The sequence below is a fragment of the Sorex araneus genome, chromosome X (assembly GCF_027595985.1).
Source record: "Sorex araneus isolate mSorAra2 chromosome X, mSorAra2.pri, whole genome shotgun sequence".
Taxonomy (NCBI): Eukaryota; Metazoa; Chordata; class Mammalia; order Eulipotyphla; family Soricidae; genus Sorex; species Sorex araneus.
In genome coordinates this window covers 355,728,253-355,750,516 of record NC_073313.1, presented here as the reverse complement: position 1 = coordinate 355,750,516, position 22,264 = coordinate 355,728,253, and the positions used below count along the sequence as shown (strand labels likewise).

At 40.4% G+C, this 22,264-nt stretch overlaps 1 protein-coding gene across 1 annotated transcript in view; it reads left to right on the top strand.

The window, feature by feature from the left end:
* Positions 1-20,909, top strand: part of APOB (apolipoprotein B) — a 44,946-nt gene extending 24,037 nt beyond the window's left edge. The window contains 17 exon segments of the mRNA XM_055121351.1: positions 416-598; positions 1,389-1,514; positions 1,784-1,787; positions 4,173-4,375; positions 4,921-5,096; positions 5,239-5,426; positions 5,862-6,007; positions 8,288-8,661; positions 9,457-17,028; positions 17,396-17,510; positions 17,612-17,795; positions 18,867-19,854; positions 20,037-20,200; positions 20,203-20,368; positions 20,371-20,510; positions 20,512-20,559; positions 20,561-20,909. Coding sequence (XP_054977326.1) covers positions 416-598; positions 1,389-1,514; positions 1,784-1,787; positions 4,173-4,375; positions 4,921-5,096; positions 5,239-5,426; positions 5,862-6,007; positions 8,288-8,661; positions 9,457-17,028; positions 17,396-17,510; positions 17,612-17,795; positions 18,867-19,854; positions 20,037-20,200; positions 20,203-20,368; positions 20,371-20,510; positions 20,512-20,559; positions 20,561-20,842 — 11,059 coding nt within the window. The 3' untranslated portion in view covers positions 20,843-20,909.
* The last annotated feature ends 1,355 nt before the right edge of the window (positions 20,910-22,264 follow it).

Below are 22,264 nucleotides of genomic sequence, written 5' to 3'. Positions count from 1 at the left end.
AAGTTCAGAGCACAGAGACCCATTGCTGGGCTGCTGTTTCCTCTGTAAAATGAGACTCTTGATACCTATTGTTGTAGGATAGCTGTGGAAAGAATTTAGTGCAATATCTAAAGTGTAAGATTCATTGTGATTGCCAGCCATGTTGATGTTAAGTTTTTCCCATCTGTGAGTAAATCAATGAATTTGAGGTATGGTTGGACAGAAGAGAGGGGGGGGGCGTTGGGGGACCTTTGAGAATAAGTGTCATTTGTTATTATAAAAGAATAACAAGTCATTTCTATTCATGACTTAAAGGAAACTTGGGCTTGTTTTTCTTCTCTTTTGTTTCTTTTTTGTTGTTGTTGATTGATATTCTGTGGTTTACAGTACTGCTAATAATGGTTTCTTATGGCAAAATTCCATCTTTCTTCTACAGTAACACCTTGCGTTTGGTCTCTACCACCAAAACTGAAGGAATTCCATCTCTCATATTTAACAAAGAGTCCTGGTCAACTTGCAAGCCATTTTTCCCTGGCCTGAATTACTGCATTAAGGGATATTACTCCAACACCAGTTCTACAGATTCTGCCCTTGACTATCCACTAACCAGGGACACCAGGTGAGAGAAACTCAGTATCTTACCAGCATCTCATCTGCTCACCTACTAAAGGGCCATCTAGCAGGCAAAGGGTGTTGATTGTAGGCCTATATCATCTGCCTTGGGATAAACGGAAATGTATCATCCTCTGGGGAATTATTTAAGATAATGACTCTATCTAATTGAGTGTTGCCCTCACTCCTGCCTAATCTTTGAGTCTAAAGCCAGATTTTCCATTAGTAGGAAAGAAGGACATGTGAAATATGAAAAGCCAGAACATGTAATGGGTTTTAGTTCAAAAAATAATCAAATTAAGGTGGTTTTATCATCTTGTCTCCAGAGCATTGTACCCATTTCTACGGAGAATCATTCCTTTAAGAAGTATCTCTTTGTAGTGCCCCCTTCTTTCTCCATTACATGAGCAGATCATGGCTCTGATGGTGGTTCCTCCCAGTTCAACATCCATGTTTCTTGACTTTGGAACACACTGTTCTGACCTTTCCTGGAGCCTACTGATAGGTTAAGAGCCCTTATCAAGCTTAAGAACTTCCTGTCTTTAAACCCCACCTCCAATTGAGACAACTGCCCAGCTCTGGCTCTGTTTGTCAAAAGTACCTGCAAATTCTGCCATCCACCTGCCTTGGGCTCATAGAGGGATTAGAAGTGATTCTCAAGATCTATACTAGTAAGGACAAGAGACAATGTTAAAATAAGGACCATAATTGTGGCAGAATTGTCTGGGGAGATTGGGAATCCTTATCCTCCTTACTGTCTCTAACCTTACGCCCTGTACTAACTGTCATGTCTCTAGCTTTGTCCTGGAACTGAAGCCAACGGGAGCGGTCCGACAGTACTCTGCCAGTGCAACCTATGAACTCCAAAGAGAAGGTGAAGCTTTGGTGGACACACTTAAGCTTGTAACTCAGGCAGAAGGCAAGTATCCAGAGAAGGGCTCCTCCATCTCTGTTTTCTGGTCCAGTCCTCACATGAAACACATAGTAAAATATATTTAAAAGCTATCCACTGTCTGCCTAATAAGAGTCAGACTATTCTGAGAGGCTAGAAAGTCTCGACCCTCATGGGGTTTCCAGTGAACAATCAAAGAAGTAAGTATTCTGAATATCGCATTGGTTCTGGCAGAGAAGAGAAGAGAGGAGCTGAGGAAATATTGTCAGTAATGGGCTGGAAAGCTGGGGAAGGAAGGAGAAAGGTAGCACCAATGAGAATGATCTGCCAAAGTCTCGCTGATAAGTAAAGGGACTTGAAAGAGGTAGGAGGACAAAAAACATAAGAAAATAATGTTATCGGCTGAGCACCTGGTAGGTACAAATGTCCTGGACAGGCACATGGCTGCCATGTTTGGAGAAAAATAAGGCAGCTAGTTTCCTTTGAGAAGGAACACCAGGAAAGATGTCATAAATAGAGACTAATGGAGAGATGTCTGCCTGAAACACGGGATCTCAAATTTTTACTAGTCCCTGAACAGGTTGAAGAAAATAACTAAAGCAGCAAGATTATGGAGAAAAATTATAGCGTGAGGGTGAGTAGGAAAGGATAGTCTTGCTTTTCTTGTGGTAGGTATTTCCTGCATAGGTTTTGCTTGTGATAAAGAAAAAAAGCTTCCAGATAGTTCTATGTGATGTATATGTTGAGGAAAAATCTTAGAAGGACAATGATATAGAAATGAAAATGGAAGTTGTGGTAATAATTCAGGCTAGAGGGGTAGCGCTGAGAATCAGATTCTGGTGATTTATTTGTTTGGAAAAGGCATGGTTTCAGCCACACCTGGCATGCTCAGGACTTATTCCTGGCTCTGTGCTCAGGGATCTCTCCTGGAGGGGCCTGGGAGACCACACAGGGTGCCAGGGATCAAACTTTGGTCAGCTGTATGGAAGGTAAGTGCTCTACCCAATGCACTATTGCTCTGGTTCCTGATTCTGGTGACATTTAGAAGATAAAATGTGGTGGTAACAGGGTTTGCTGGTACAGTGTAAGATGTATATAAGAAACGATGTACGTAAGATCACAGGATAACTCTTCATCTTGGCCTGTACTACTGGAAAATGGAGCTGTCATAGGCTAAAAAAGAAGTGGTACTGGGGGAATAGGTTTTTACTGGGAAAAAATGTAAATGTCATTTTGGAAGACTTATCTGTGAAGAAATAGTGTATCACAAAAAATAGACTGGAGAAAGCATGTACCTGCCGAGGAATGTTTCTATTTTACAGAAGAGAGCTGAAGCAACAGAACAGCAGGTAGGGTGTCTGCCTTTCACACAGCCAACCTAGGTTCAATCCTCAGCATCCCATATGGTCCCCTAGCACCCCAGGAGTAGTTCCTGAGTGCAGAGCCAGGAGTAACATCTGTGAATAGCCAGGTGTGACCCCAAAATTTTTTTTAAAAGAAACTTTGCAAAATATATCAAATTATATCTAGCCTGAAAGTAATCCGCCCACATGGCAGAATCTGGCAAGCTACCCACGGTATATTTGATATGCCAAAAACAGTAACAAGTCTCACAATGGAGACGTTACTGATGCCCACTCGAGCAAATCATTGAGCAAAGGGATGACAGTGATCCAGTGATCTAGCCTGAGAATGGATGGAAACCAGGAATCTTATAAAGACAGAAAGTGTGGAGAACCAGTAAGAGCATGGGTGGTGAAGAGCATGGATGGACGTCTAAGTGGAGACCAACGTAAAGATGTCATGTCTGCCCAACTCACAGGGAGCTCCACCCCTTACTTGTCCCTGAATATGCTGTTGTCTTCCTCGGGATCTTTGCATTTCCAGTTACCTCTGCTGGAAAAATGTGCACATGCACACGCACGCATATGCACACACATGCACGTACACATACGCACGCACACATGCACAAACATGCATGCCCACACTGTGCAGCATGGCTCAGCCCCTCTGACTATTCCACTTTCAGCCTCTCTGCCCCACTCCTCATCAGAACTTCTCTAAGCACTGCACATGCACCAGCCCTCTTCTCTCTCTTCCTATCCTCTATCATATTCTCAGGTTTACTTCATAATATATATCACCATATGGCATGAATCATTGACATTTATTCTCTATACATCTCCCAGCACTCAAAAGTAAATTCTATGAGGGGAGGGATTCCCCTGGAAATCAATAAATATTTGCAGGTGTACCAATGCATGAGCATCACTAGGTCAGGAGTTTAAGGTGAACTTCTAAATCTTGTCCTAGCATAAGTACCTTGGATCATTTGGGTCCTCTCTGCACTTCCTTTTCTTCTTTCCTAAGTGTAGCATCTGAGTAGCACTGTAGCACTGTCATCCCGTTGTTCATCAATTTGCTTGAGCGGGCACCAGTAACGTCTCCATTGTGAGACTTGTTACTGTTTTTGGCATATAGAATATGCTATGGGGAGCTTGCCAGGCTTGCCAGGCTCTGCTATGTGGGTGGGATATTCTTGGTAGCTTGCTGGGCTCTCTGAGAGGGATGCAGAAATTGAATCCAGGCTGGCCTCGTGCAAGGCAAATGCCCTCCCCACTGTGCTATTGCTCCAGCCCAGCATCTGAGTATATTTTCCTAACTCTCTTGTACAGCCTCAAACCTGCAGGAAAATGGCATTTTTGTGACGTTCAGATATAACCGGCAGAAGACAACTCTGTCTAGTGAAATCGAAATTCCAGATTTTAATGTCAACCTTGGGACAATCCTCAGAGTAAGTGATGAATCTTCTGAGAAACATAAGTCTTACAAACTCACCCTGGACATGCAGAACAAGAAAATCACCGAGATCACTCTCATCGGCCACCTCAGGTAAGGAAGTGGGGTGACTGCTGGTCTGTGGGTGATCGATGACCTGGGCTGTAGGCCCTTTCCAGCTTCAGCTTCAGAGGTGACTGGACCAGGGTAAAGACTAGCTCAGGGATGGAGAGAGAGAGAGCCCCCAACGGTCTGACCCTCTGCATAGGCTCAGTAACTGATGTACACTTAGCATGTGCTATACCTCCAGCATGTTGCTGGGTGCTTAAAAAACTAATAATTTCTCAGAATAAATTACAAGATATGTATGGGTTTCCCCTCATCTTACAGATATGGAAATGTTGGCACAGGATTAAATAAAAGCTATGGAGGTAGTAATTGGTAGAGAAGGGTATAAAAAGTTTTTGAAAAACCTATCTTTCACCTGTGTTCCCCTAGGAAGACCTAAGTTTGTACTATTTAGGAGATAGCAAATTTAATCTAAAGTCATTTCTGTAAATCATTTTGTCTATCACTTTTTTATCACTACACCTGGTACATGTATTTAACCCATGGGATGGACCAAGATGTTGATATCCATTGGTTTTTCTTTCCAATAGCTGTAACAGGAAGGAAGAAGGCAAAATCAAAGGTGTTATTTCTATACCTCGTTTGCAAGCAGAAGCCAGAAGTGAAATCCACACCTTGTGGTCCCCCACAAAACTACTCCTGCAAATTGACTCATCTGCTACGGCCTATGGCTCAACAATCTCCAAGAAGGTGGCCTGGCGCTATGGTCTGTACCTCTTCTCCCTGGGACTGTTTCTCAGAGCTCTGTGTACTCGACTCTCAGTTGAGAGGACGAAGCCAGAGCTGGGGGTGAGGGAGGTGCGGCTGATTTGATTCCGCTGACTGTCATTTCTCATGTTCATTTTCAGACGAAGAGAAGCTTGAATTTGAATGGAATGCAGGCACCAATGTGGATACCAAAAAGGCAGCTTCCAATTTCCCTGTGGACCTCTCTGATTATCCTAAAAGCTTGCAAATGTATGCCAGTAGTGTCTTAGATCAGAGAGTTCCTCAAACTGACATGACTTTCCGGCACATGGGTTCTAAATTAATAGTTGTAAGTACAAATCAGTCAGTCATTAAATACATGGTTCTAAGTGCTAATTACACCCTCGATCCTGAGTTAGGTGAAGGAGAATATTCAAAGATGGATAGGAGAAATGAAACATGCGTGCAGGCAGAGTTAACCAGCTACACAAAGCTGTGTGGAGTAAATACCAAATGAATCCTGCTCCGTGGAAGAGGGGTTTGTGCCTGAGATATCAAAAGGGTAGTCAAGCACACTGAATGAGACCTTAGCTGTATTGTATATTTCTTTTCAGGAACACAGGAGGTGATCAATGGCTGACCATTCAAATTCATAAATTTCTGTGATTTGTTTTTCATCCTTAGCATATCATCCTAGATGTCAAATAGGGATTATCACCAAATATCAATTGTAGTTTGATGACTCATTCATGCTCACTGCTCTAAAACCTTCTCTTATTTGTAGGAAACACACACATTGCTTCAGAGCATATCCAAGAATCTTCCTTACACCCAAAATATGCAGGATCGCCTCAGCAGACTGAAAGAGTTGTATCTCCAGAACATGGGTTTGCCAGACATCCACCTCCCAGAAAATCTCTTCTTGAAAAGGTAAAAAAAAGAAAGAGAAAGAAAGAAAGAAAGAAAGAAAGAAAGAAAGAAAGAAAGAAAGAAAGAAAGAAAGAAAGAAAGAAAGGAAGGAAGGAAGGAAGGAAGGAAGGAAGGAAGGAAGGAAGGAAGGAAGAAAGAAAGAAAGAAAGAAAGAAAGAAAGAAAGAAAGAAAGAAAGAGTTAAAAAAAACTGCCTTGATCTGTCCAAAAAAAAATTGAAGATTTATCTGAACTTGGCACAGTTCAGACATTTTGTTTTTAATTTACATTTTATGAGAAATAATTTAAGCATGTGAAAGATATTCCTAACTAAAGCACAAACACTATGGCATTTTCACATTATTAAGTATGCCGACAGAATGTGAATGCCAATCCAGCCAGAAAGTACTGAATAAAGTCATTTAGGAGTCCTGGTACTTTCATCCAATGATATTTTATTCAGTGTCATCTGAATTAGAACACCGTTCTCTTTTTCTTCATTTTCAGCCAATCCTCCCTTTGCACAGAATTGAGATTTACTCAGAGCTGTAGTGACTAAAGGATTCATTCTCTATAGGCTTGCTGTTGCACTGAACCATTGAGCATTGCATGAAGGCAACTTTCTGAAAAAACATTTCACTTCAGCCATGTGGCCTCATCTTCATGGAGAAGTCAAATTCCAGACTGCTTGGTCTGCTTCTTTATTTATAGAAACACACATAAAGCTCTTCTTTATAAAATAAAGATTTTTTGTGTGTGTCTCGGGGGTCACATCTGGCGATGCTCAGGGGTTACTCCTGACTCTGCACTCAGGAATTACTCCTGGCAGTGTTCAGGGGACCATAAGAGATGCCAGGGATTGAACCCAGGAGGTCAGCCACATGCAAGGCAAACTTTTTGCCCTACCCACTCTACTATTGCCCTTGAATAAGAACTTTTAAAATAATCAGCAGGTGCTTAAAAGAGTATTTTTTTACACTGTTACCTGTGTTATCTTAAGAATTAAGACAAGTGACCTGTCCACACGGGTCTTTGCTAGCACACAGTGAAACAGAGCTCGTGCCTGTGGAAGCTGATGTGTTCCAGAGCATCTCCGTGGACTATTGAGGAGATAAGTAGGAAGTGGCAGCGTCAACAAACCCAGAAATCACTTCCTTCACTACTCTTTTTGTCTTTTTGCTGCTGTGGGGGAAAGACAGGGAAGGGAACTGTACAATGGGCAGGGTCTTCTCAAGCCTTCCTTACTGCATGTCAGGGGGCTGATAGGCAGCATCCACTCCCTGCGGGCGGGCGTAATGAACAGTTATTTGCTGATGATACTTAAATTAGGACATCCTACTCTATTCTTGGGTTATAATCACCATGGTACATGTGCAGTTCGGAAAAGATTGCAAGATGCTTTTAGATGTCTTTTTCTCATTTGTAGTCCAATGTTCCCTCCATGAAGTCAGAAAGGACACTGATAACTTTACTATATGACTAAAATTACTAGGACTCAGAGAGGCAAATTTATTAACTTCACCACCTCCTGTGGATACTGACTGCCACATCTATTGGTTTTTTCTATATATCATTACCTCAGTTCAGGTTAGCAAATATTTATCCAGTGTCCCCTGCATGCAAAATATTATAGCAGGCGCACTTAAAATATTTTTGAAGCCAGAAAATGCATTATCCTTCCTCCAAGGAAGATATTTTGAAGATACTGACAAATAAGAAAATAAGTACTATTTATAGAAGAAAAATCATGACATGTTCTTTGAGATAAGCATGTTCTTTGAGATGAGTGGGAGGGACTTTTCATTATAAGAACAAAATTATTTAACCATGATTTAGATGGAATGGTATTAAGTAGGAAATAGTTCATCAAATAGTTTTGAATGGACTTGAGTTTGATCAGTAGAAGTAACACTGTAGCACTATAGCACTACCGTCCCGTTGTTCATTGATTTGCTCAAGAGGGCACCAGTAACGTCTCCATTGTGAGACTTGTTGTTACTGTTTTTGGCATATCGAATATGCCACGGGTAGCTTGCCAGGCTCTGCCATGCAGGCAGGGTGCTCTCAGTAGCTTGCCAAGCTCTCCAAGAGGAAATGGAGGAATCAAACCCAGGCTGGCCACGTGCAAGGCAAATGCCCTACCCACTGTGCTATCACAAGCAAAGAAACTCCAGATATAAAAAACTGAAAGGAGAAAATATTTGAAGAAGAAGTATATATACTTGCTTAGAATGCCAGAAGGCAGACAATTCTAAGCTCAATGTCTGACTGTGAGAGTATATATGTCTATTGTTCCTTTCAGTGATGGCCGAGTCAAATACACCTTGAACAAGAACAGCATGGAAATTGACATTCCTCTGCCTTTTGGTGGCAAATCCTCCAAAGATCTGAAGATGTTAGAGACTATTCGAACACCAGGCGTCAACCTCAAGTCTGTAGGAGTCTACATGCCACCTCGAGAGTACCAAGTACCCACCTTCACCATTCCCGAGTTGTATCAGCTGCGGATACCTCTTGTAGGTGTCTTAGACCTCTCCACCAACATCTACAGCAACTTGTACAACTGGTCTGCCTCCTACACCGGTGGAAACACCAGCAAAGACCACTTGAGCTTTCAATCCCAGTACCACATTAAGGCCACGTCTGTAGTGGACCTGCTGTCTTATAGTGTGCGAGGTGAGTCAGGCTTGGGAGAAGGGTTGCGTGGGCATTGTACAAACTGATCATAATATTTACCTCTAGGATGAGAGAAGACCTGCCCTTTCTTAAATATTTTCCATGCGATCTTCCCATTTGGTCAGCCAAAAAAATATGTATTAAACAGATATATTCGATACAGCAAGCTTTTTCCCAGGAAGTAGGAGAGCAAACAGAAAGGCAAGTTATTAGGGTATAAAGAAGAGGTTTGGTAATAGGTAATAGGTCTAGTGCATGAGCAGAAGGTCTAGCACAAATACTTGATAAGGGAGCCAGCCCAAAACAGAAAAGAACAGGGAAGGTATCCTGATTCCTTTTGTTATAACACTGGGTGTTCGTGTTATGATTGAAGATACTGTTGCAAAAATGACCCAGATTGAGTATGTGTGCTCTGTTTCACAGTATTAGTGTGGTGTTGTTTGTTTGGTTGGTTGGTTTGTGGGGAGAGGGTCATACCCAGTAGTGCTCCGGGCATATTCCTTGCTCTTCACTCAGTGATCACTTCTGGCAGGCTTGAGGGATCATATGGGGTTCAGGGGATTGAAACCTAGTTGGCCATGTGCAAGGCAAATGCCCTACCCATTGTATTATTGGTCTGGCTCCTAAAAGTGTGCTTTTTGACTGCTTTAATGGTTATTGTTTCTGAATAAAACCATTTCACTGTGAAACTGACCCAACTCAGTGGGACTCTATTATCAAAATATTTTCAAACTATAAATTGCTCTGAAAATATATTACTTTATTTAACAAATATGTTTTCTTTTTTTTTAATAGGATCTGGGGAAGCAACCTATGACCACAAGAATACAGTCACATTGGCATGTGATGGTTCTCTACACCACAAATTTCTGGATTCAAATGTCAAATTCAGTCATGTAGCAAAACTTGGAAACAACCCAGCCTCAAAAGGTTTGCTGCGGTTCTCTGCCACTAGTGCCTGGGGACCAGAAATGTCTGCTTCAGTAAATTTGGACTCGAGAAAGAAACAACATTTGTACATCAAGGAAGTCAAGATTGATGGGCAGTTCAGAGTGTCTTCACTCTATGGAAATGGAGAATATGGTCTGACTTATCAAAGGGATCCTACCACTGGCCAGCTCCTTGGAGAGTCCAATCTGAAGTTTAACTCCACCTACATTCAGGGCAACAACCACGTGACAGGACTCTACAAAGATGGACTCTTCACCCTCACCTCCACCTCGGATCTGCAAGATGGCCTTATTAAAAACAGTGCATCCCTGAAATACGAGAACTATGAGCTTACTGTGAACTCTGACACCAGCGGAAAGTACGAGGGCTTTGTTACTTCCAACAAAGTGGATCTAACCTTCTCTAAACAGAATGTGCTGCTGCGTTCTGAGTATCAGGCTGATTACAAGTTACTGAGATTCTTCACCCTGCTTTCTGGATCACTAACCTCACAAGGCCTTGAATTGAATGCTGACATCTTGGGCTCTGGCACAGCTCACCGTGGTGCTCACAAGGCAACACTAAAGATTGGCCAAGATGGAATATCTAGCAGTGCAGTTACCAATGTGATGTTTAGTCCCCTAGTTCTGGAGAATGAAATGAATGCAGGCCTTAGTCTCTCTGGGGCATCTATGAAACTAACAGCAAACGGACGCTACAGGGAACACAACGCAATGTTCAACCTAGATGGGAAAGCTGCTCTCACAGAGATCTCGCTGGGAAGCGTCTATCAGGCCATGATTCTGGATGTGGACAGCAAAAATGTTTTCAGCTTCAAAATTAACCGAGAGGGACTCAAGCTTTCAAATGACATGATGGGCTCATTTGCTGAAATGAAACTTGACCATTCCAACAAACTGAACATTGCAGGTTTATCACTGGACTTCTCTTCAAAGCTTGATAATATTTACAGCTCCGACAAGTTTTATAAACAAAATTTTAATTTACAGCTTCAGCCCCTTTCTCTTGTAACTTCTTTAAACAATGACTTAAAATTCAACGCTCTGAATTTGACCAATCTTGGAAAACTACGGCTAGAACCCCTGAAACTGAGTATGAGTGGGTTTGTAAGAGGAGCCTACCAAAATAATGAAGCAAAACATACCTACACCCTTTCTTATGCTGACTTGTTGGCAAATTATAATGCGAACACTGAAGTAAAGATGGATGATACAGAGTTTAGCCATCAGTTCAACACAGACCTTGCTGGACTGGCTTTCGCCCTCGACACCAGCACCAATTATAATTCAGAAGCCCTGCACTTCAGCAATGTTTTCCATTCTGCGATGGCCCCATTTAAAATGGCTATCAGTGCGCACACAAATGGTGATGGCAAACTGGTCCTCTGGGGAAATCACACCGGGAAGTTGTATAACAAATTCCTCTTCAAAGCAGAACCTCTGGCCCTTACTTTGACTCATGATTTCAAAGGATCCACAAGTCACCATCACATGTCCGGGAAGAGTACCAGCACTGCTCTGGATCACAAAGTAGGTGTACTGCTCACTCTGTCTGAGCAGACGAGCACCTGGAAATTCAAGACTCAATTGAACAGAAATGAATACAGCCAGGACATTGATGTTTACAATACTGAAGACAAAGTTGGTGCTGAGTTTAATGGACAAGCCTTAGCTGACTTCACCATGCTTGATTCACCCATTGAAGTGCCATTTTTACTCAGGGAACCTGTCAATGTAATTGATGCTCTAGAGCTACGGGATGCTACTGACCAGCCCCAGGAATTTGCTATTGTGGCTTCTGTAAAATATGATAAGAACCAAGATGTTCACACTATCAATCTCCCATTTTTAAAAGACATGCCAGAATATTTTGAGAAGAATCGAGTAGCAATGGTAACTGCACTAGAAACCATCCAGAGACAACTGAGGCATACCAATATTGATCAATTCATGAGGAACTACAGAGAAGCTATGATCAAACTCCCACAGCAAGTTAATGATTACATAGATGCATCCAACTGGGAGAAGCATGTTTCACAAGCCAAGGAGAAACTAGCTGTTTTCACAAAAAATTATGGAATTACAGAAAATGATCTAAAAATCGCATTGAACAATGCCAAAATCAACCTTAATGAAATGCTATTTCAACTACAAACCTATGTGATACAATTTGATCAGTATATTAAAGATAATTATGACTTACATGATTTAAAAATCACTATTGCTAAGATCATTGATCAAATCATTGAAAAATTAAAAATTCTTGATGAACATTATCATATCAAAGTAAATTTCATAAAGGTAATTAATGACATATATATTTTTATTGAAAAGATTGATTTAAATAAAATTGGAAATAGTATTGCATCTTGGGTTCAAACTATGGATACTAAGTATCAAATCAGAATCCAGATACAAAACAAATTGCAGCAACTCAAGACACAGATTCAAAATATAGAGATCCAGCTTTTTGCTGAAAAGTTAAAGCAATATATTGAGACTGTTGATGTCAGAGTGCTTTGGGATTGGTTGAGAGCTACAATTCCATTTCAAAAAATAAAGGAAATTATTGAACATATCAAATACTGTGTAAAAAGTCTTATTGAAGGTTCAAAAGTAACTGAGAAAATTAATGCTTTCAGAGTCATGTTCCATAAGCTAATTGAGTCGTTTGAAATTGATAGACACATCCAGGTCTTAATATATAAATTAATAGAGTTGTCCCATCAATATAAGTTGAAAGAGACTGTGCAGAAACTAAGCAATGCTTTACAGCAAGTTGAGATAAAAGTCCACTTTGAGAAACTGGTTACGTTTATTGATGATACCACCCAGAAGCTTAAAGCATTGTCATTTAAAAATTTCATTGAAGAAGTAAACAGATTCCTCGCCATGTTGCTAAACAAATTAAAGTCATTTGATTACTACCAGTTTATAGAAGAAACCAATAGCAAAATCCGTGAGGTGACCCAGAGAATCAATGATGAAATCCAGGCTCTGGAACTCCCACAAAAAGCAAAGGCACTGACACTGCTTGTAGAGGATCTGAAGGCTACGCTCTCACTCTACCTGGAGAACCTGAAGAACACCAAAATAACGTTTTTCTTTGATTGGTTACAAGAGCCTTTAAGTTCAGCATATTTGATTTACATGCAGGAAAAATTCCAAGACACTCTAGAGGATGTACGAGACCGGATATATCAGATGGACATTCAGAAGGAAGTTCAACGATACCTGTCTCTGATAGGCCAGTTGTATAACACCCTTGTCACTTACATTACTGACTGGTGGCGTCTTGCTGCTAAGAACCTCACTGACTTTGCAGAACAGTATTCTATCCGCAGCTGGGCTGAAAGCGTGAAAGCATTGGTAGAACAAGGATTCACTGTTCCTGAAATTCAGACCACCTTTGGGACCATGCCTGTGTTTGAAGTAAGTCTTCGTGCCCTTCAGGAAGCTACATATCAGACCCCTGCCTTCATCGTCCCCCTGACAGATCTGAGGGTTCCATCATTTCAGATCAACATCAAAAAATTGAAAGAGATAAAAATCCCACCCAAGTTTTCCACACCAGAATTTACTGTCCTCCGTACCTTCCATGTCCCTTCCTTTACAATTGATTTGGTAGAAATAAAAATAAAGATCATCAGAACCATTGATCAAATGCTGAGCAGTGAATTGCGGTGGCCGGTTCCAGAAGTCTATCTGAGAGATCTAAAGGGAGTGGACATCATTCTTGCTTGCATCACTCTGCCAAATATCACTTTGCCTGAATTCAGAGTTCCAGAATTCATAATCCCAAATCTTCACCTAAGAGATTATCAAGTTCCAGAATTTCACATCCCAGAATTCCAGCTTCCTCGCCTCTCCCACAAAATTGAAGTGCCTGCTTTTGGCAAGCTCTACAGCATCTTGAAAATCAAGTCACCCCTTTTCACATTAGACTTAAATGCTAACATTCAGAATATCACTTCTTCAGTGAACAACTCAGAGATTGCAGCTTCCATCACTGCCAAAGGAGTGTCCCAACTAGAACTTCTCAATTTTCACTTTCAAGCAAATGCCCAACTTTTGGACCCAAAGATGAATCCATTGGTTCTGAAGGAATTTGCGAGGTTCTCCAACAAGTACCTGAAAACAGAGCATGACAGTGAAGTACAATTTGGGGGAAATGCCATTAAGGGGAAATCAAACACCGTGGCTGCTTTGCACACAGACAAAAATACATTGGAGTTCAGAAATGGTCTGCTGCTGAAGATTAACAACCAGCTCACCCTGGAGAGCAGCACCAAGTACTCCCACAAACTGAACTTCCCCAAACTGGAATTCTCCAGTCAGGCTGACCTGCGTAACGAAATCAAGACCCTGTTGGAAGTTGGACATATCGACTGGACATCTTCTGGGACCGGGTCATGGAAATGGGCCTGTCCCCGATTCTCAGATGAAGGAACACAAGGAACACAAATCAGTTTCACTTTGGAAGGACCCATCTCCTCCTTCGGATTATTGAATGAGATCCGTAGCAAACATCTCAAAGTAAACCAAAGTCTGAGCTATGAATGTGCATTCTTTAACTTTTCTAAATTTGAAATCCAGTCGCAAGTTGAATCTCAGCACGTGGGCCGCAGTGTTCTAACTGCCAAAGGCACGGTGCTACTTGGAGAAGGGGAAGCAGCGGTGACTGGCAATCATGATGCTCATTTAAATGGAAAAGTGAGCGGAACTTTAAAAAATTCTCTTTCCTTTTCAGCACGACCATTTGAGGTGACTGCCTCCACAAACAATGAGGGGAATTTGAAAGTGAGTTTTCCATTGAAATTAACAGGGAAGATTGACTTTCTGAATAATTACGCTCTGTTTCTGAATCCTAGTGCTCAGCAAACAAGTTGGCAAGCAAGTGTCAGATTTAATCAATACAAGTACAATCAAAATTTCTCTGCTGGAAACAATGAGAACAGCATAGATGCCCATGTAGGAATGAATGGTGAAGCCAACTTGGATTTCTTAAATATTCCTTTAACAATTCCTGAAATGACCCTACCTTATACAATGCTCAAAACTCCACAGGTGAAAAATTTCTCCATATGGGAAAAAACAGGCTTGAAGAAATTCTTGAAAACAACAAAACAATCATTTGACTTAAGTGTAAAGACTCAGTATAAGAAAAACAAAGACATGTATCCCATCCCACATCCTTTGGCTATGTTTTATGTGTATTTTAATCATAATATCAATTCCTTTATCAGGCAAGTTGAGAAAGTCAGAGAGAAGACATTTGGTTTCATTATTGAATCCTATAATGAAGCAAAAGTTAAATATGATGAGTATAATGTTGAAAAATCTGACACCAAAAACCCAAGGACCTTTCAAATTCCAGGCTACACCATTCCTGTTGTCAATATTGAAGCATCTCCCTTCACAATAGAGATGTTTCCATTCGGCTATGTGATCCCCAGAGCGATCAACACCCCCACGTTCACCATCCTGAGTTCTGGCTTCTCAGTGCCCTCATATACTTTAGTCCTGCCAATTCCAGAACTACCAACCCTTCACCTCCCTAAGTTTCTCGAGCTTTCTCTTCCAGAATTCAAAGAATTGAGTATCCCAAGGAATATTTTTATTCCAGCCCTGGGAAATATTACCTATGACTTTTCCTTTAAATCAAGTGTCATTACACTGAATGCCAATGCTGGACTTTATAACCAATCAGATATTGTTGCTCATGTCATAACATCCTCTTCATCTGTCATTGATGCACTGCAGTACAAATTAGAGGGCACCTCAAGTTTGACCAGAAAAAGAGGTTTGAAATTAGCCACAGCCTTGTCTCTAAGTAATGAATATGTTGAAGGCAAGCATGATAGTACCATTAGCTTAGCCAAGAAAAACATGGAAGCATCAGTAGCAACAACTGCAAAAATCCACCTTCCAATTTTGACAATGAATTTTACACAAGAACTTAATGGAAATACTAAGTCAAAACATGCCATCTCTTCATTCATTGAATTAAAATATAATTTCAATTCCCCCTGTCTGTGCTCTACCGCTACTGGGACAGTTGACCACAAGTTCCTATTGGAAAATCCTACTTCTTACTTTTCCATTGAGTCATCTACCAAAGGAGATATTAATGGGTCAGTCCTTTCACGGGAGTATTTAGGAACTATTGCCAGTGAGTTCAGCACTTATTTTAATTCCAAGAGTACTCGATCTGCAGTGAAGCTGCAAGGAACTTCTAAAGTTGATGGTATCTTGAACTTTGAAGTAAACGAAACTTTTGCTGGAGAAGCCTCTTTCCGACGCATCTATGCCATATGGGAACACAATGCAAAAAATCAGTTGCAGCTGATGGACCTCTTTTTAACATCTGGAAATCATGCAAGCAAAGCCACCCTAGAACTCTCCCCATGGAAAATGACAACCCTTGTTCAGGTCCGTGCAAGTCAGCCCAATTCTCTCCTTGATATCAAGTCCCTTGTCCAGGAAGTGTCCCTGAAGGCTGACACTCAGAATCAGAAATCCCACTGGAAGAGTGAGGTCCAGATTCATTCTGGGCGTTTATATAACAACGTACAGCTTTCCAATGACCCAAAAGAGATGCGCCTTAGCATGGCAGGTTCCTTAGAAGGATACCTAGGTTTCCTCAGTGGTTTTGTTCTACCAGTTTATGATAAGAGCCTATGGGACCTCCTAAAGCTGAACATAAGCAGCAACATTAATAGGAAACAGTACCTCCACACTTCCACTGCTCTTGTGTACAACAAAGCCCCCAATATCCGCCTTTTCTCTCTCCCTGTTCAAGAACTGGTTAATAAGTTCGTTATACCAGGACTGAAACAAAATAACCTAAATTCAGTTCTTGTTACGCCTACATTCCGTGTTCCATTTACAAACCTCCAGTTTCCTTCCTACACACTTAACCTCAGTCAAATTGAAGTCTACAAGAATCTAAGTAGTCTTCCATTTGACCTCAACATACCACTGTTACCCAAACTAACATTTCCCAAAGTTGATGTGTTAACAAAATATTTCCAACCAGAAGACTCCTCGGTTCCCTTCTTTGAGATCACTGTGCCTGAATCTCGGCTAACTATGTCCAAGTTCACGCTTCCAAAAAGAGTTTCATTTGGCATTATTAACTGGGATCTAGACGAGGCAACCAGGAAGATTGCAGACTTTGAGTTGCCATCCACCATTATGCCTGAGCAAACAATTGAAATTCCTCCCATTAAGTTTTCTATACCTGCTGGAATTTTCATTCCTTCTTTTGGAACATTTACGGCACGTTTTATGGTGGCCTCTCCTTTATATAGTGCTAATTGGGTTTCTGGTTTAAAAAACAAAGTTGACCATGTTGAGACATTCCTGGAGTCCACCTGTAGTTCAAGCCTTCAATTCCTGGAATATGACCTAAATGGTAAGTGAATGTTTTGACTTCTCTTCTAGATGTTACATGTTTTTCAATCAGAGTTATAAGGAAATAATTTTGTATTTAGTTAAGACTAGAGGTGCAATTATTTTCTATAGCAATAGAGGAAAAATACATGTTAATATGTACAAAGCCACCTGTAAAATAATGACTGCTATTTGAGTAGGGTAATTTGAAAGAAAATACTTTTCTGTAATACTTTTAAGACCAGTAATGTTTTCTATTTTGTTTTAAATTGTGGTATGCATATTTCATGTAAGGCATTTAGCGAAGATAGAATTTTCCCTTTTCATAATGAAAAATGTTTACATCCTGTTTCTGTTAATCTAATGAAATATAAACTCCTTTAATACAGTTGTGGCAACACACAGAATTGAAAATGGAGCATTAGTCTGCCGGATGAATGGGACATTTGCACATCGTGACTTCAAAGCAGAATATAAAGAAGATGGCAAATACAAAGGATTTGGGTATGGAACTTTAATGGTCACACCACCATTTTTCAAATCATTGTGTTGTTGACCACTTGCATATTCCTTTCACAACGGCTCATCTGCTCTTCTACTTTCAGGGATTGGATAGTAGATGTTCACCTTGACATCACTAGTCCAACATTCACAGATTTACATCTGCGCTACCAGTCAGGTGAACGTGGCGTTTCCTCCTCTGTGGCCTCCCCAGCTATCGGCACTGTGACTATAGATGTGGATGACAATGACAATATCTTAAAATGGCATATCTACTACCAACCTCAGGTGAGTCCCCTAAGAGCAAGTTAAATTTGGGCAGATAAATTTGTCAGTACAAAGTATTCTCTTAGGACTTTACCAGAAGAGCTAAAACCCGAGCCACGTGTTGAACTTTTGCTCTGAGGAACTCTTCTCCAGAGAGTAGTATGGGTCTTTCATTGATTCTAAGTATTCAATAAATACATGACATTGTTACCATTTAATTTTATTACTTTGGGGAAAAGGAGATGAGGGTCACCAATATTTCCCAAGTGGGTGATTCTGCCTCACCCCAAGAAGTGCTGTAAAGATTCAAAGGAAGCCATAATAGGTAATAGCTTCAGGTATAATGGGAGGGAGGCTCTTCATATTTGTTCACTTAAAATAAAAAGGTAGATATTTTTAAATGGGGTGGTAGACCAATAAATCTGGGAACTATTGATCATGGACAGTCTGCTACATGCAAAGTATGTTTCTCAGATAGTGATTTCTAAAGTATTTGTGCCTTCAAAATTCTTCATGTGACAAAAATTTTAAATGAAAAGTTACATTTCTCTTTTGCTTTTAACAAGCCCTACCAAGGATAAATCAAAAATTCCATAAGGAGAGAAAAAAATATCTCTGTCTTGCTAAGGCTTATCCTGAGCTTAAGAATGAATGACTTCTGAAATTGGTATCCTAGGCTCTGCTGCCCGGGTTTTCTACCCTCCCTTTTGTGCCACTTCTCCTTTCTCTAATGTGGTCTTTTGTTGACTCTCACACGCTGTCTTCCTCCTTTTTCTTCCCATACTCTCCCAGTCTTCAATCTTCCCCAGATGAAGGCCTTCAAGTTACTGAGTATTACTATGGAAATGCCATGCATAATTTTATCCTATCTAAGGCACCTGATAAAGAGGATATAACAATGATGGGTCTTTTTAACCATAAGAAAGACAAACACATGAACTGATATATGAGAGATAATTCCTCCTCCGAATATGAAAGACCCTCTGATTTTTACTTATAATAAAACAGAATAACGGTTTAGAATTCTATATGATATAATCAGAAAATTAATAACATGCTCTTTTCATTTTACTATTTTTTTCCTGATTTTAGTCTACTCCAAATAAAACACTCAGCATATTCAGGTACCATAAATCTGAAAATTCTCAGATCAAGGTTAACTGGGAAGAAGCTTCCAAATTGCTACGCTCTATAAAAGATAACGTGCCCAGGGCCACAGGAGTCCTTTATGACTGTGTCAATGGGTACCACCAGAATTATACAGGATTAGACCTAAGAGATGCTTCTTTAAAAGTGAAAAGAAGCCTTCAAAAAACTGCTGAGTGGGCCTATCACTCTGCTAAGCAGCAGATTGATGAGGCTGACACCAGGCTCCAGAGAGTAGCCAGAAGTACCAATGGAATCTACCAGCAGTGGCAAGACAAGACCCAGAATCTCTACCAGGATTTGTTGGCTCTGGAAGGTCGAGCTGATTTTCAGAAACTCCACAGTACACTGTTTGATGGTTTAATCGGAGCTGCTCAGAAATACAGTGCGACCGTCAAATATGTGATTGAGTCATTCATCAACTTCCTGAAGTTCACCCGATTCCAGATCCCCGGAAGAAGTGGAATGTATACTGGAGATGAGCTCTGTACCATGGCCGTGAGGGAAATAGCGAAAGTGCTCTCCTGGGCACACTCAGAAATCCTGAGTGGGTTAAAATTAGTATTTTCCTATTTCCAAGACCTGATGGTGAAATCTGAATTAATTGAATTCCTACAAATTAAATGGGAGTGGGGGGAACTACTGATGCATTTATCTCAAAGAATCCAAAAGGTATTGAGTGACCTTCAGTCTATGAAGGCTACAGAGATGCTAAGTGGTCTTCAGAGATTTTTACACCATGTTTGCCAAGAGATGGAAGGAAAAATTAAGGACTTAAAGGAGAAAAAAATCACTTCTCTCATTAGTTCTATCCCACAGGAGATCAGCTTAATCTTTAACAAGCATATTCCATATCTTTTTGAATCCCTGAAAGAAAACCTGTGCTTTACATTTAATAAACTTGTTCACAGGTCCAGGGAGATAGTACAAGGGGTAAGGCACTTGCCTTACAGGCAACCAACTGCATTTCAGTCCTCAGCACAAAATATGGTCCCCCGAGCATCACCAAGAGTGGCTCCTGAGCACAGATCCAGGATTAAGCCCTGAGTACTACCAGGCATGGCCTCTAACCCCAAAATATAGAAATACTGAAACATAAAATAATCTTGTTTCACAAATTTAAAGAAGTTCCCCAAGAGATACAGTGACACCACAAGTTCATAAAAGCCCATCGCAAAGAATATTTTGATCCACATATGGTTATCTGGATGGTGAAATATCATGATCTTGAAGGAAAGACCATCAACCTAATCAAGAAGCTACCATCTACTCATGAGGTATTCCTTTTCAAATCCCAAAATTCCATTCCATGGCACTGTCAATGACAAACTTTGCATCCCAACTACCAAGTCAAGTTGAGCAAGTTGTGCAGAAAGTGATACAGGAATATGTTGACATTCATCCTTGCAAGTATAGTGGAAAAGAGAAAGAGAAGACTGAAGAGATTTCTATCAGGAAATAATAAAATTTTCTATCAGGAAATAATAAAACTGGATTGCTGAAATTAAAGAAACTATGTCTGATTGTCACTAGAAGTTTAGATATAAACAAAAGAATTTTTCAGATCACCAATCTGATCACTGTGAAATAATTCATTCCTAAGTCTCTAAGGTTGACTGACCAGTCCATTCAAATATACCAATGTGTATCTTAGCTGTCACACGGAGTTACTCATAGAGCAACAAACAGTCTTAGTCAATGATATGAGATCCTATATAAAGGTTGCTCTGGGAGAAATTACTACCACCTTTAACTTCTTAATAGCGATTCTCATTTATTCTTATATCCAACTGAATTTTCACAGAGCAGGGAAAGTTTCCAAACCACATGCATTGATAGAACTGTGCACTGAACCCGCTGTTATCAGCCAGCTGACTACAAGCAAAAGCACAAATCAACTGCACCTGCTCTCAGATCTCTGAAGGGCTCTGAACTCTGAGAAGGGGCATTGTTTACAACCCAAAGGAAATAGGTGATAATTTTGCTAAACTTGGAGGGGGGAAGGACAAATAAATGAATTCTTGAATGTGTACCATGCCACTTAATGTGACTCATTTGTATCGAACGATCATGAAATGAGAGTGTTGATTCAAGTGTCTGATATTTCAAAACCTTGAGAACACAGACTGCATTTCTGAGTAATGGAGTAAAAGAGCAAAGTTAGGATTTGAGGAAAGAAATCTCTTGCCACCTTAAAAGAAATGTAACTGATCTCAGAAATTATATTTGCCTAGTGAAAAGGTAAAGTTATTTGGAAGGGTTTTCACGTCACTTGAACCCAAGGATCATATTTGTTTTCATGTACCATACTGTATATCTCACTAGTCTGCTTTTGCCAGGTAAGGTTCTCCATTAAATGCTGAGAAAAACCAGCAACTCTTAAACTTCACTCATCCATCCAGGTGTGGAGAAGGAATGACCAGGAAGTCCTTTGAAAATAGAGACCCTAGAAATAACACTGAAGTTCAAGGCAAAGAAAGGAGGTGTAAAACAGGGTGGGACATGGATTACTAACACTTCTGGGACCAAGTATAATTGGTGCTCTTGCCTTCCCTATGTCTCCGAATTTACTTTGTAATAATCTCAATGTAATTAAATCTCAGAAAACTCCTTCTGCACCATGTCCCCCCTCAAACTGTTTTACAAATAATGGCAATGTCCATCAAATAATCTGACCTGAGTTCTAGATAGAAAAGCTACAGAAAACCTGTGCCATATGAGCTATCACTAGTATTTTTAGGAATGTTAGCTGTCACTTTCATTTTCAGTGCGCTGAATAACAAAAGAAAGGTATGATTTGGGGTGGGGAGGACCTAGAAATTCAAGATTAAATCTATCCTCAACTAATTTTCAACTGGAAGTTAGAGATAAAACCCATCCCCAACAATACAAGGATTGTTTAGAAAGAAATTTCTTACCCAAATTTGTTTTCTACCTCCACCTTTCTTTCATAAAGCCTTCACATTCCTTTGGCTAAGTCCATTGTTAAAATGCACAAGCATTTCCAGGAAAAGAAAATGCATTAACCTATAAATAATTTCAGTATAGTTCTTCTCTCTGGAAGAGAAGAAGGAAAGGCAGGGAGATGGAGTGCATGGTGATGTAGAGATCTGTGAAGATCTGTTTGAAAATGAATCCATGAACAGATGGAAGACTGGATGCATACATCATCATCATAGGTCAATGAGGGGTCAGTTTGGGGCACTCCCAAAGGAGGAAAATTAGGTCCCATCCCAAGGGCATCTGATGACTGGTTACTGATAAGGCACTCCAAGAGGTTCATGATGAGCTGGGTGCAGCAAGAATCTGACAAATGTTCAAATTGAAAAGAAGGATGGGATTAT